This window comes from Cotesia glomerata, linkage group LG8, assembly GCF_020080835.1.
Source record: "Cotesia glomerata isolate CgM1 linkage group LG8, MPM_Cglom_v2.3, whole genome shotgun sequence".
NCBI classification, from domain to species: Eukaryota; Metazoa; Arthropoda; class Insecta; order Hymenoptera; family Braconidae; genus Cotesia; species Cotesia glomerata.
In genome coordinates, this window is record NC_058165.1 from 12,583,375 (window position 1) to 12,596,619 (window position 13,245).

The 13,245-nt window shown below is 28.6% G+C and overlaps 3 protein-coding genes and 1 long non-coding RNA gene across 4 annotated transcripts; all 4 read right to left on the reverse strand.

Annotated features, from left to right (window-relative positions):
* Window positions 1-1,380: 1,380 nt before the first annotated feature.
* LOC123270741 lies at window positions 1,381-2,619 on the reverse strand. The gene is made up of 3 exons (XR_006510689.1): window positions 2,319-2,619; window positions 2,010-2,142; window positions 1,381-1,781 (listed from the first exon to the last, which is right to left on the reverse strand). It is a non-coding gene; the product is annotated as an uncharacterized LOC123270741 (long non-coding RNA).
* Window positions 2,620-4,778: 2,159 nt separating this feature from the next.
* On the reverse strand, window positions 4,779-6,490 carry LOC123270684. The gene is made up of 5 exons (XM_044736846.1): window positions 6,335-6,490; window positions 5,880-6,063; window positions 5,597-5,798; window positions 5,333-5,515; window positions 4,779-5,046 (listed from the first exon to the last, which is right to left on the reverse strand). Exons 1-5 carry the CDS (start codon window positions 6,409-6,411, stop codon window positions 4,892-4,894), a joined length of 801 nt encoding a protein of 266 aa, XP_044592781.1. The 5' UTR covers window positions 6,412-6,490; the 3' UTR covers window positions 4,779-4,891.
* Window positions 6,491-7,407: 917 nt separating this feature from the next.
* LOC123270102 lies at window positions 7,408-8,775 on the reverse strand. The gene is made up of 5 exons (XM_044736037.1): window positions 8,635-8,775; window positions 8,260-8,431; window positions 7,862-8,054; window positions 7,599-7,781; window positions 7,408-7,520 (listed from the first exon to the last, which is right to left on the reverse strand). Exons 1-5 carry the CDS (start codon window positions 8,715-8,717, stop codon window positions 7,408-7,410), a joined length of 744 nt encoding a protein of 247 aa, XP_044591972.1. The 5' UTR covers window positions 8,718-8,775.
* Window positions 8,776-11,290: 2,515 nt separating this feature from the next.
* Window positions 11,291-12,511, reverse strand: LOC123270103. The gene has a single exon (XM_044736038.1). The coding sequence runs from the start codon at window positions 12,509-12,511 to the stop codon at window positions 11,291-11,293; it is 1,221 nt and encodes a 406-aa protein (XP_044591973.1).
* Window positions 12,512-13,245: the final 734 nt, after the last annotated feature.

Here is a 13,245-nt window from a genome sequence, read left to right on the forward strand (position 1 = left end):
ACCGTGACGACAACAGTCATTAAAAGAATTGTATTTATTAGCAACTTTCTCAACAGTAAAATGTTTTGCATTGCAATGCTTACATTTTAAATTCATTTCACCTATGTAATGTTCTGAAATTATATTTATGTTATTGTTGTTGTACAAATTTCCTTGATTGGTAGGTTTATTTAAATTAAAGTTTTGGTTAACTGAAGATCTATTGGAAGGATATTGATCATTAGTTTTAGTGTAATTATGATCGAAATGATTTTGTGACGAAGTATGTTCCGAAATCAATGGACGACAATAATCATGATCAATTGATTCATGCGATGACTCGGATGCATAAGGAAGTGATGTATTAGCTGATCGAGACGGAATTCCAGATAAAATAAAACCTGATGACAATGAAGACAAACAATTGTGTTTAGCGTTTCCTGAGAATGACGGATTGGTTGGTGTATTAATGTCTTCATTAACGATAGAATCAACAGGAGAATCTGAAGATTCTAAAGAAAAAAACATGCCATTAGGATTGCTATTCTCAGCTACTGCAAGACTTGATGTCAATTCTTCTCTGGATGTTGAAGGGATATTTATAAGGTTATTTAAAATATCATAAGAGGTCACATTTGAAGGAAGGATTATATTTCCAGGTATTTTTACGTTGACATTTTTTACAGTACTATTAGTATTTTGAGAATTTGAGTTATTCAAATGAGATGAATCATATTGATTACGTGGTTTGTTACATTGTATCATTCTTTTTTTCCGTTGGCGTTCTCTATCTTTTTCTCGTCGTATTCTTTTAATTTCTTCTTCTTCGGCAGGCGTACGTACAATTTTTCTACGCCCCATGGTTATGTAGAATTAAAAATTAACAATAAGAAGAATTATTGCTACGAATGCTGATAACTAAACAATTTACTATAATATTTATTGGATGGAAAGTAGTGGTGAAAAAAAATTTTTCTTCAGATTGAATTATTTTTATTAATGAATTAATCGTTTTAAAATAAATTGTAAAAATACTTCCAGCACTTAAATATTTTTAATCCCTCAATACATTAATAATTCTTAAAAATAGAAAAAAACGTGTTCATACTTAGTAAACATGCAATGCAGTAAAAGAATTAATTTAAAAACAGTTTTATGTTTAATTTTTCGATTAATGTTTTATTTACTTTTAATTTTAAACAATTCGTGTTGTAATTTTAAGTTCGGTTATTTTCTTTAGTTTTCGTATAATTTAATTTTTGTTATTGTACACAAATTTTTATTTTGTAATAGTTATGTTGTTTTTCTTTAATGGTTAATTCATCAAATTTCAAGTATTCAGTTTAATTTGTTTGTATTTATAGCGGTTAATTTATTCAGTTATTTTACTTATGTTTTATATTTTAGTCTTTGATTATTGTGATAGTTTAGTGAGATGTTTATTTTTAGAAAATTACTATAATAATAATAATTCAAGATTTAGTAATAGATATAGTTATTGTTATCGTATTAGTTATAGTTATCGTAATAGTTTGAGAGTTGTTATATTTTAGTAATCATTATATTATAATAATAACCTAGTTATTATTCCATCAGGACTCTTAGATTGTTATATTACAGTTTAATCTGAAGGAAGATAACAATAACGTAATATCATTCGCTATTAATTGTATATCAATTATTTAAAGGTGATCTTTGTTCAGTGTATCATAAAGTTGTTGACCTATAAAGATGGATCAAGTTGTTGCAGAAATAAATTTTTCAAATATTTTCTTCGGCTTAGAGAAAATTATTAAACCAACCTGAAAGCAAAAAAAATAAATTAATATCCTTATAAACTTAAATATTCGGTTAAGATAATGAAAATCATATCTTAGACATAAAAAATGTACACAATTAGTATGCGATTTGAGTTAGTTTAAGAATAATATACACAAAAATATGCACATCTTAAATTTAAGATTTGTAACAGGCATACTAATTCAAAAATACATTTTTGAAAAATTTAATAAAATATTGTAGATCCTTACCGCTTAATTTTCTCTTAAATATCACTGAAACTTTACGAACAACAGATGAGTGAGCTACTTTATTATTCGTTATTCAAACTGAGTCAATAGCTGTTTGTTGTTGTTGTTGTCGGAAAAATTTTAATCCAGTTTTCTGTAACGTAAAAAATTTGAATTAAATGAATGTTAGGAAACGTACTTGGAAAAGTAAAATAAACACCTAGTAGCAAGAAAACATAAAAGTTCCTGATATGAACCTTTAGCATGTCAATTTAAAATTTTAATAACAAAATATTAATTAGAAAAAGATAAATCATTTGATACACTTACATGCACATGGCCAATCAAATTAATTAACAAAATTCGTATACACTTAAGACGCTTTATAACATAAGTTATACGAATATCAACTGATTATTGTATTACAATTTTCAATGAATAAAGAACTTAATTTAGCGAGTGATTATGGTGATATTAATAATAAAATAATTAATAATAAAATAAACATAAATTATCGATAAAATCGATTAAAAACACTTGAAAATTTATGAAAAAGATGTACTTCATATGCAGTGTTTAACAATAGTCTTAACCTATTTATTTCCTTTTTCTCTATCTTATTTTTTATAGAATAAAATGGATGGTGGAACTGAAGTCAGTTTAGTATCGAAAATCTCGAATTTTCAATTGATTATATTATGAAGTTGTTCAGTATGTATAGAATCGATTTATCGAAAAAATTGTTCTCGAATTCTTATTGGTTAGAATTAGAGATCCCCCGTGCAGCGCGTAATTTAAAATCGTAGTCTCTTTTAAATCCTCTAAATTAAAATAGATGAAATTGAAATAAGCGTGAAGTTAACCAAGTATTGAATTATCGCAAAAATGTGGTCCCCGATTCCTTATTGGTTGGGAAATTAAGGCGCGCGAAGCGCGCAATTCAAATTCCTAGTTAAGATATAATAACGATTCTGAAATTTGTTATTTATAAATTTCCAAAAAAGATTACGATTTGTAAGCCGCAGAATTTAGGGTGAATAGATATCACTATTTAAATATCGAGTATTGTAATCAATAAGATTGATAATTATAAGTTATGTAAGGGATACTGTTCATCAATCGAATGGTAATTTAAATATATCAATTAAATAAAAATAAAATTAAGGTGGTGACTAAAATAGTCCAAGATTAGATTATAATTTTTAATTCTTAATTACAAGTAATTGGTTAAAGAACTTGTAAATATATGTAAGGTACTTATTTTGTAAATTATCAGAAATTTAATAATATAAATCAAATAATTTATTATTAATTATGTTATTCATTGACATAGTGATTATTGCTGAAGAAATGAAAACAATAAAGTTATAAAACAATTTTCTTATTTTAATATCAAATTATTTTTCGTACATCATTTTAGTTTTACATGTCTTAATTGCACTTCAGACTATTATTAGTTATTAAGGCTGATGAATCAGGTCACATTTATACTTATAGTTATGGTTATAATAAGTTACAGTCCGAGTACTTATTAAAAGTTATAAGATCCTTAATAATTAGAATACATAATTTAATATAATAATAATTAGCATACATAATTTAATATAATAATCATCAGTCTCAGACCATATTAAAGTAACTTAACATAAATGTACGTAAAATTAATTTTTTAACAAATCATAAAAGTATTTTTTTTGTAGCAAGTAAAACAAAGAAAGTTAGATGAACATGAAGTTGTTACAAACAATAGATAAATAATTATTATTTTTCCATATTATTCTTTTTTATTCATGGAAATTATTACTGATTATCAATCAATATCTTAAAAGAAAAAAAAAACTTTATTATTATCAGAAAATGAAACTGAAAGGCCAATAATTATCTAATCCAAATAATAAATTCAATTATCAATTGTAAATATATCCTATATTCGCGAACTACATATAAGTATTATATTTAAAATGATAATTCCATTGATCAATGATTAAAAAAAATGACCTTTAGTTTTTTTTTAAAAAAGAAAAAAAAATTACTGAATAAATATTTTGATATCAACAACAATTGAAAATAAGTGACACCAAACACGTAATTAAATAATAATCGACAAATGTTTTAAGGATTGTAACCTTGCATGCAAATATAAAAATATATAAAAGTAATTACTTAAGTTATTTATGGATTTACTTCTTTGATTTTTATATTATTCTTTTTAAATTCTTTTAGTGCAATATTAATTATTTATGGTAAAATTGGATTTTACATTTTAGTTGCACTTCAGACTATTATTAGTTATTATTAGTTATAAAGGCATAAATCACATTTATTCTTATAGTTATGGTTATAATAAGTCACAGTCATAGTACTTATTAAAAGTTATAGAATCCTTAATAATTAGCATACATAATTAAATATAATAATAATCAGTCTCAGACCATATTAAAGTATTTGAACAAAAATGTACGTAAATTTAATATTTTAACAAAACATAAAAGTATTTTTTTTATAATAAGTAAAAAGAAGAAACTTTAATGAACATCGAGTCGTTAAAATAGATAAATAATTATTGTTTTATCATACTTTTTTTTTATATTCATGGAAATTGTTAATCATTATTTAGAAAACAAAAAATATTTATTATTATAAGAAAATGAAACTAAAAGGCCAATAATTGTCTAATCCAATAATTAAATTCAATTATCATTGTAAATATACCCTATATTTGCGAAATATATGTAAATATTATATTTACAACGATAATTTTACGAATTATTGATTTAAAAAAACGACCTTTAGTTTTTTATTTAAATGAAAAAAAATAAATAATAACTGATCAATTTTGTACGGCTTATTACCCTGCATGCAAATGTAGATCACAGAAGCAATCACTTATATTATCTACCGATTTACTTCTTTGAATCTCGATGGTCGAAGACTTCTTCGGATTTCCTTTTTGGAGGTCGAACTCCTAATGGGCGCATTTTGTCCGGAGTCAGAATCGCGGAATCTCTAACCACATTAATATCATCAACAGAGGCAACTAACAAATGAGTTGGACCATCTGTAAAACATAATCGTTTAAAATAAATATATTTTCATGATAACGTAATTATCGAATATTCTCAATATTCCAAATTATCAAGAAAAAATAAATAAATCATATCAAAATTGAGAAAATTATTGATTTAATAATTAAAATATATGACGATGCATCTTGTTATAATTTTAATTATTTTGAAGATTTTTTATAAAATATCTACCTTCATTCTTTGAATTTTATATTAATAACCGTGAAACTTGAAGAATTTTTAAATATTATAATATATATCATATTTTTAAAAACTTACTTAATGGAGTAACAACTTTGCCCACCATTTGCAAATGTGAACCTAGAAGGAAGCATGCGGTCTTCGTATAATTTGAAATTTTAATCGGCAATCTGGTTTTTCCGCTGGCTAATACTCCTCCTCCATAAGTTGAACCAAACATTGTCACCGATGAAAATTGTTGCTTAAGATAACCACAAACATCTTGAAATAAAAAAAATTAACAATTAAATTTTAATCAATAAATAGTTAAATAAATAAATAAAACTGAATTAAGAGACTTACTGACAATCTCCTCCAGTCCTTCCAAGTCGTCCATGTCGACAGTACGAATTTCGTGCGGAACAGTAAGATCTTTGAATGTATTTTCGTCAATGATTATTTTAGTTGATGGCAAAACCGTTAATTCCAGTGCAAAAAGATTATCTTGCGGATTTATGTATCTGGGATTAGGCTTCACAGTTTTGGCACGAATTATAGTTATTACCTGTTCTCAAAAATTAGAAGGATTATTAATAGCGTATTTCATGATTACTAAATTAACTATGTAGACGTATTAAGTACTTACGGTACGATCAATTATTTTAGATGAGTATTGGTCTGCCACAGTCCCCCAGAAAAGAACACGGACACGCTTAGTCGCGCCATTATTAATTACAATTTTGTAGAGAGCAACTTGTTGCTTGGACAATCCCGTTGAGGGTGTGACCATTTTTGTCCCCTCGATGGAATCGACAAATCCCTTAATTTCACTGAAAAAATTAAAAAATAAATAAAACATCAATTTAAACTGTCTTATAATAAATAAAATAGATTTTTGTAACTTCTCGTTAAAAAAATTTAAAATTTTTCGATATCGGGAAGTTATCGTTGTAAATATAAAGAGGACGATTAAATTATTCAAGAGTCAATACATTGAAATGCGTAAATGAATCTTATAACTTAAAATAAGTGGATCTCATTATTTATTACAAAATTAGAATGGAAATATTCTTTTGATAAATAAAAATAAAAAATACTTACACACTGTCGTCCCCCATGATCCACTCGTCAATTTCTTCATCTAGCGTAAAAGTATCCAACATCGATTGAGCCGTCATTGCTAGATTTAATGATTAATACGCTTTTTTTTATAATAAAACTCAACAAAACGTGGCGGTTATTATGGAGACGTGAACGGAAAAGAGTGACGCTCGCCACTTGATCTTACTATATAATGCGCGCGTTGCCAACTTAAGTGCTTTCTATAAACTCTAGTGACTGTAGACTATGGAGACTATACATTATGTAGAGCTTAAGTGTATAGTCTCCATACTGTAGCCTTTTAAGAAATGTGTACAACTAAAAATGGTTGTAGATGTCACTGCGTCCTTAATGAGCGGTAATTTTGAATGTTCGATAAAATTTAATTCTGTTTGCACATTGTTAATTTAGAACCTGATGAACGATATATATATATATATATATATATATATATATATATATATATATATATATATATATATATATTATATATATTATATATATATGTATTTAGAAAAATGAATGTAAGTAATTGTGATTATATTTCATTTCTAAATTAATTTGACAAGTTGCTGAAATATAGTTTGTAAATAAAATAATGATTATTAATTTCTAATTATGAATAATTGGTTAAAAACCTGTAAATATATTTAAGATAAATAAAGATTATTGTTAGAAAAATGAAAACAATTAAGATATAAAACAAATTTTTTATTTGAAAATTATTCTTAGTACAATCTTATAGTGCAATATTAATTTATGAAAAAATTTAAATTTAACATATCTCATCTACACTTATTAATTAAAATTTTTATTATTATTATCCGTCTCAGATTATATTTAAGTAACTATATTTAAGTAAATATAATAAATATGAATATTTAAAAAAAAAAAAAAAAAAAAAACAAACACTTCATTTTAAAGGTTTGTTTGATTACTTGGAATATTGTTTTTTTTATAATACCAAATTTTTTTTTAAAACATATTATTAAATAATAATTAATTGTTAATTAATTAATAATTAATTAATAATTAATTAATTAATAATTAATTAATTAATTATTAAATAATAATTATGGCGGAGTAATAAAACCCATATGACGGAGTTGGTCCATCGTTAACGTTGGACGTCCTGCATTAAGCAGAATTTCATTCATGCCTTCAACATCAAAGAATGAGGGCCCTTCTAACAAAAAAATATTCCACACGTTACGATATTATGTCAAACATAATTTAAGTTAATCAACAATTGATTGATACTTACGTAAATCACGTCTAAATCTGCAAGTAACTACAAGAGCAACACCTGGCAAAAATAGAGGGTTGGGTAGAAAATTCCCAATCAGAATGCGCATTCTGTAGTTTTCGTCGACTATAACACCACTCGCCGATCTATTGTGTGCAGGATTGTTCATTTGAAAAGGCACCTTTAACCACCCTTCGACACCTGCAACATACAGAAAAAAAATGATAAATTTATAAGATAAAATTTATGAGATAAAAAGAAAAACTTTTGATATTACTTACGAATTAAACCATTTTCAAGTGCTGCATCCCTAATTGAAAGTAGCGGAAGTCGTGAAATATTTTCAATGCGCATTCCCAATACATTTATAGTTGACGAAGGGGTTAAAATTAGCTCCATGTTATGTAGGCCACTGTTAGGGGGCGCGAATTGAAACTTTGGCGCGATTGTCTTACCACGCTCGATTCGAATAACCTACAAAGAGATGAGAAAATTAATTAGAAATTTAATTAGAAAATAAAAGAAAAATTTATCATTAAAAAATATAATAATATAAAAATAGTTATATTATGGCATATGTCAATAATTATTATAAGAATAAAATTATTACTCTTAATAATAATAATAATAATTTAAATTAAATACGACTATTTTTATTATTACATTTATATTAACTTACCACGTTTTCACGAAGTTGCAACGCGATAATTCTTGTGCGATCTCCGATACACGTTACTACTACGCGACATTGACTGCTGTTATTGATACAAAATTTAAGAAAAGCCGGACGTTCGTTAAAAGCAGCAAGTTCACGTACCGGGAAAACCTCATCTACATATGCAGTTATCTCACTAAAATGCATAAAATAATAAAATTTAACATATGTATGTATATTACAATAAATAATAAATAATATAAACTGAATGATTATTAAAAAAAAAAAATAAAAAATAATGTATATGTAATGTATGTATAGATGCATAGATATACCTAATACATTAATTATTATATTTTATATATTAATAATTTAAGAAATCTAAACAAAATCACTTACATCATCGTATCGTGTAGTACCCAAGCCATAATTTCCAGATCGGAAGTATAATAATTATCCTGATATGGCGGTAAATTCATCATGTAAGGATGGTTTTTTTTTATTGTAAAAAATTACGCACTTATCAGAACCACGTGTACACGCCGGCTGTTAGTAGGTCTTTATTAGCTTTCCACTAACCACTGTTGCGCGCGAAACGTATGCTAGTAACTTTTAAATTAGTTTTTCTAGTTTCTTTAGTTTCATTTAGTAATTTCTGTAGTTCTTTCAGTATGGAGTGTAGTGATCCTATAGTAATTTCTCTCTTGATAATTTATTTTTTAAGTATAGTATAAGTATATAAGTATAGTATATAAGTATAGTATTTTAATATTTTAATATAATATATAATATATAAGTAAAGTATATTATATTTACGTGATTTCGACCAATCATATTACAAATCGTTTGAGTACACTATACATGTATATTTATATAAATTCGACCAATCACGTTACGAATAGTTTGCGGACAACATATATTTACATATTTTTCATCTAAATTAAGGAATAGGATTAATAATAAACGAAAACTACAAATCTGTATATCTATACATATCCATGTAAAATTAACACGGATGGTGATATATCGATATCATTAGATATTATGTACATTTATTCCACCAGGCGCGCTTGTGCAGTAGTGCTTTTTTAGTACAGCTATTTTTTTGGCAACTAATTTTGAACAACTTATATTTTTTTTTTTTTTTAATATTTCATAATTAAATGAGCATGATGAGTCGTGCACTTTTGGATTTTCCAAACTTTTTTTTATTTTATCAAAAAATTATTGATATTTCATATAAATTTTCAATAGAATTTAATATATTATCTAAACTTTACATTTTTCCTCAGTTTTACTGGTTTCGTAACGAGAATATGTGGAATACATTAGTAGAGGAGCTGGGAGCGTTCTGGATATAGGTAAGGTAGGAATCTACTTACCGACGGTGTGGTTTGTGTCCATGCTAAATTATCAGCCATAATTTCACCCCTTTTTATCATTTGACCATATTTTCAACCCTTTTTATCGACTATTTGAATTTGAATATCCGCCATTTTCCCGCCCCTTTTTGATCCGCCGTTTGGTGGCCGCTATTTTGAATTTCCCCACCCCTTTTTGATCCACCACGTGGTGGCCGCCATTTTCCGCGATTACGTCACCCCTTTTGGTCTGCTGCCTAGTAGCCGCCATTTTCCGTGACTACATCACCCCTTTTGGCCCGCCATCTAGTAGCCGCCATTTTGATCATATCTACAACCCTTTCACCGTCATCTCCCGCGATTTTACTGCCATTTTGTCCCGCTATTTCATCAGCCTTTATGTAAACAAGTCCTAACTTGTTAGTGACGTCATTTTCTGATGAAATTTTTTTTCTGGCGCAATCCTTTGTTCGCGATTTACCCCCACTTTTTTATCTTTATGGTGGTGGTAGTGGGGATTAACGATATAAAATCAGCTCACAACCGCGAAACCGCTATTATATTTTCGGTTGTGAACTTGAGCACTTAAGTTGAGAAGATGCAGATTTTCATTGATTTTGAAGGCTTCTACACGCTTGATGGATCTTTTATTGTCAAAGAGCTCGCTGTTATTTCGCTTAGCGATGAAGTGGATTTTTTAAGTACTGCTGCGCTAGCAACTTTCGAACCACCAGCTGAGTACACCAATGAATTTATGGTCTTGGAGAGCAAAGACTTTTTGTTGAGAAGCCATGGCATCAGATGGGATGAAGGATCATTCTTTTATAACGAACTTGAAGAAGTGTTGCGAGAGACTCTCAAGCACAAAATATATATTTATGTTTTGGGCGAAGAAAAAAAACATTGGCTTGAAAAAGTGATTAATTTTTCAGCTGTAGTAATTGATTTATCAAAGATGAGATTTATCAACCATCTTGAAGACTTTGATCCCATCCAACCGTGTCTCCTAAGAAAAAATCACTCAAAGAAAAGCAATTATGCTTGTGCCTACGAAACAGTTCAGAGAATGAAACGTTGGTTTCTCAGCTGTTGGGGCCTAAGTCCATCACTGGAAAAGTCATTACAGCTTTTTTATCAGTTCCAGTCTTTAGTCAAGATGGATCCACAAGATATTGCCTGTTTGGATGAATCTTTCATACTTCAATTCACAAAACATGAAATTGATGCTGTATGGTCAAAGCTACCTCATCACATGAAGATGGACTCAAGATTTATCGATTACACAAGATGTACAGAGCATTATAAGACTATGCATACTAATGTTCTTGACGGTCCTTATCCATTGAAGAAGGACTGCTATGAATGTAATAATTAATCTTTTTTATGAGCTAATGTATCTTAAAATAATTATTTTAATAAGGTTTTACAAATAAACAATCATTAAATTACAAATAAAAGTGTTTTTTTTTATTAATTAATTTTTTTTTTATCACATTAAGTTTATTAATTATTTTTTATTACATTAAGTTTATTAATTAACATAGGTTCAATAATTTCATTTAATTCTTGTATTCGTCAGTGAAATCGTTCTCTATCTCTTGCTGCTTGTTCCCATGGACCTTTCCTTGCTTGTCTGGATGCAAAGTCCCACACATACATGTAATGTAGGGTAGGCTTAGGATCAAACTGTACCATTAAGTAAGTTTTCTCACAGTGCTGCTGATGGGATTGTACTCAATTATTCGGTCGTGAATTATCAAACAGTAAGCAGCAGTTTGATTTGGAAACTGTGCTGATGATTCAAACTCCAGACGTATATCCACAGGCCCAGACTTGATTGACTCGTTCTGCTTGGAGCAGTCAATTATATATAGAGGAGCTATCTTTAGAAAATCTTTCTTAGCCATTAGCGGTTCAGCTTCTTTTCCATAGTAAGCACTTTGAAAATTTGCGTACATGTCATACATCAAGGCGTACTGATTATTCATAATATTGAGGTTCAAATTTCCATATGGATAACTCTGAGAGTTCAAGATGAGCTTAATGTCTCTTATGTTGCAGTGGTCAAACTCGCTTGCATTTTGATTTGACTGATTCTTTCTTGCTGTTTGAAATCCAACGATGACAAAACGAGGTTTCTCGAGTTGATTTGTTGTTTTAATTGCCCAAATGTGATTGGTTGTAGCTGGTAGCAGTGGATACTCATACAGTTCCCAAGTCCGGAAACTGATTGGGATAGCTGGATCAGAGGTTATATAATTCAACACCTCAATTTTTTGCTTGTCAGATATTGTTATATATGGTACAATCCACTCAATTTTTTGAATCTCAATTGTAACATTTTCATTCTCAGCAGTAACAAAATAAGCATTTTGATCAGTATTTGATCTGATTAGTATTAATTCATGTTTGGCATTCACAATAACTCGTTGATAATCTTCAGCAAATCCAAGGATAAAACTCAGCGGTACTGAGACATCAAAGTAGCCATTAGCATCAGTCAACTTGTTACTATCTTCATTAACAATCCAACCAGCATTTTCCAGAATATTTTGCTGTCCTGGACTCAGAGAAGCATATCCTTTCATAACACTGGTAATGCCTACATTTTTACATCTGTCAACTTCTACACCATTTAGTTCATAACGTATCTCTTCAAACATATGACAGACAGCCATGTTGACCATCTTTGTAGTAGCACTCACAGCGGTATTATCAGCTTTCCTTATTCTTCCATAAAAATGTAATGTGCTCTTGCTTGGGTGTAAGCACAGATCTTGATGCTGAACAGCAATCCGGATTTCATCACTGTTGTTAAATATTGATGATGCGTATGGTAGGTGTGAATGAGCTTCACAGTGCGCAATAGACTCATCAAAAATAATCGATTTTTTTATATCTAAGATTTCCGCCATGGTATTACATAAGCTAGACAACAAAAATTTATTTTTATCTTGTGAATTTTCCACGTAATTTTAGTCCTAGACTTTTTAGGAACTCTGCGTTCTGGCGTGTTAACACTTTCAGAGCTCGATGATGACTGGTAATCTTTGGACATGTTGTAATCCTTTTATACCCACTACCAGTCTTTGTCTCATATACGATACCCATTATAGACTCTTTATATGCAGTCTTATCGTTATAGTTTCGCCACGGAAATTTGCTATTCACCCGTCCTGGTCAACAATGTGGAGTCTCACGTTGTGTATTGCTCGTACGGCGACTGGCAGGTAAATGATGTTTGTTGGCACCTCTACTATTTTATATCCTGCTGAAACTCTCGGAAAAAATTCATGGATTGTATGATTCTTCTCACCATTGATGTATGACCCAGTAGTTATATTGCACTCGACTCTCAAAGCATTGATTTTTAATATTTTAACTGGTAAATCAGATTTATGTGCTGTGTTAGGTTAAAGCATGCGGTTGGTAAACCCAAGTAATGATCCAATGGAATCTTCAGGTTCAAAATTTATATACTGATCACATTTTATTTCACTTCTCAACTCATTGTTGTTTGCTTTTAAAGTGAAACTCAGTTCAGGTAATGTCTTGTTTATATAAGTTTCAATATCTTTAATTTCATAACTTCCTGTTGGTATAGTTATTTCTTGAAATCTATTGATTGTACTTCTCTTGGATCTTTTTG

Bases quoted from the DNA above. Each gene is read 5' to 3' on its own strand.
- LOC123270684 (XM_044736846.1), bottom strand. From the start codon at position 6,411: ATGACGGCTCAATCGATGTTGGATACTTTTACGCTAGATGAAGAAATT. The intron at 6,064-6,334 runs GTAAGTATTTTT...TAATTTTTTCAG, and splicing joins ATCATGGGGGACGACAGTGT to TGAAATTAAGGGATTTGTCG. The intron at 5,516-5,596 runs GTAAGTCTCTTA...TTTTATTTCAAG, and splicing joins AGGACTGGAGGAGATTGTCA to ATGTTTGTGGTTATCTTAAG.
- LOC123270102 (XM_044736037.1), bottom strand. From the start codon at position 8,717: ATGATGAATTTACCGCCATATCAGGATAATTATTATACTTCCGATCTG. The intron at 8,055-8,259 runs GTAAGTTAATAT...ATCTCTTTGTAG, and splicing joins TGCAACTTCGTGAAAACGTG to GTTATTCGAATCGAGCGTGG. The intron at 7,521-7,598 runs GTAAGTATCAAT...TTTTTTTGTTAG, and splicing joins CAGATTTAGACGTGATTTAC to AAGGGCCCTCATTCTTTGAT.
- LOC123270103 (XM_044736038.1), bottom strand. From the start codon at position 12,511: ATGGCGGAAATCTTAGATATAAAAAAATCGATTATTTTTGATGAGTCT.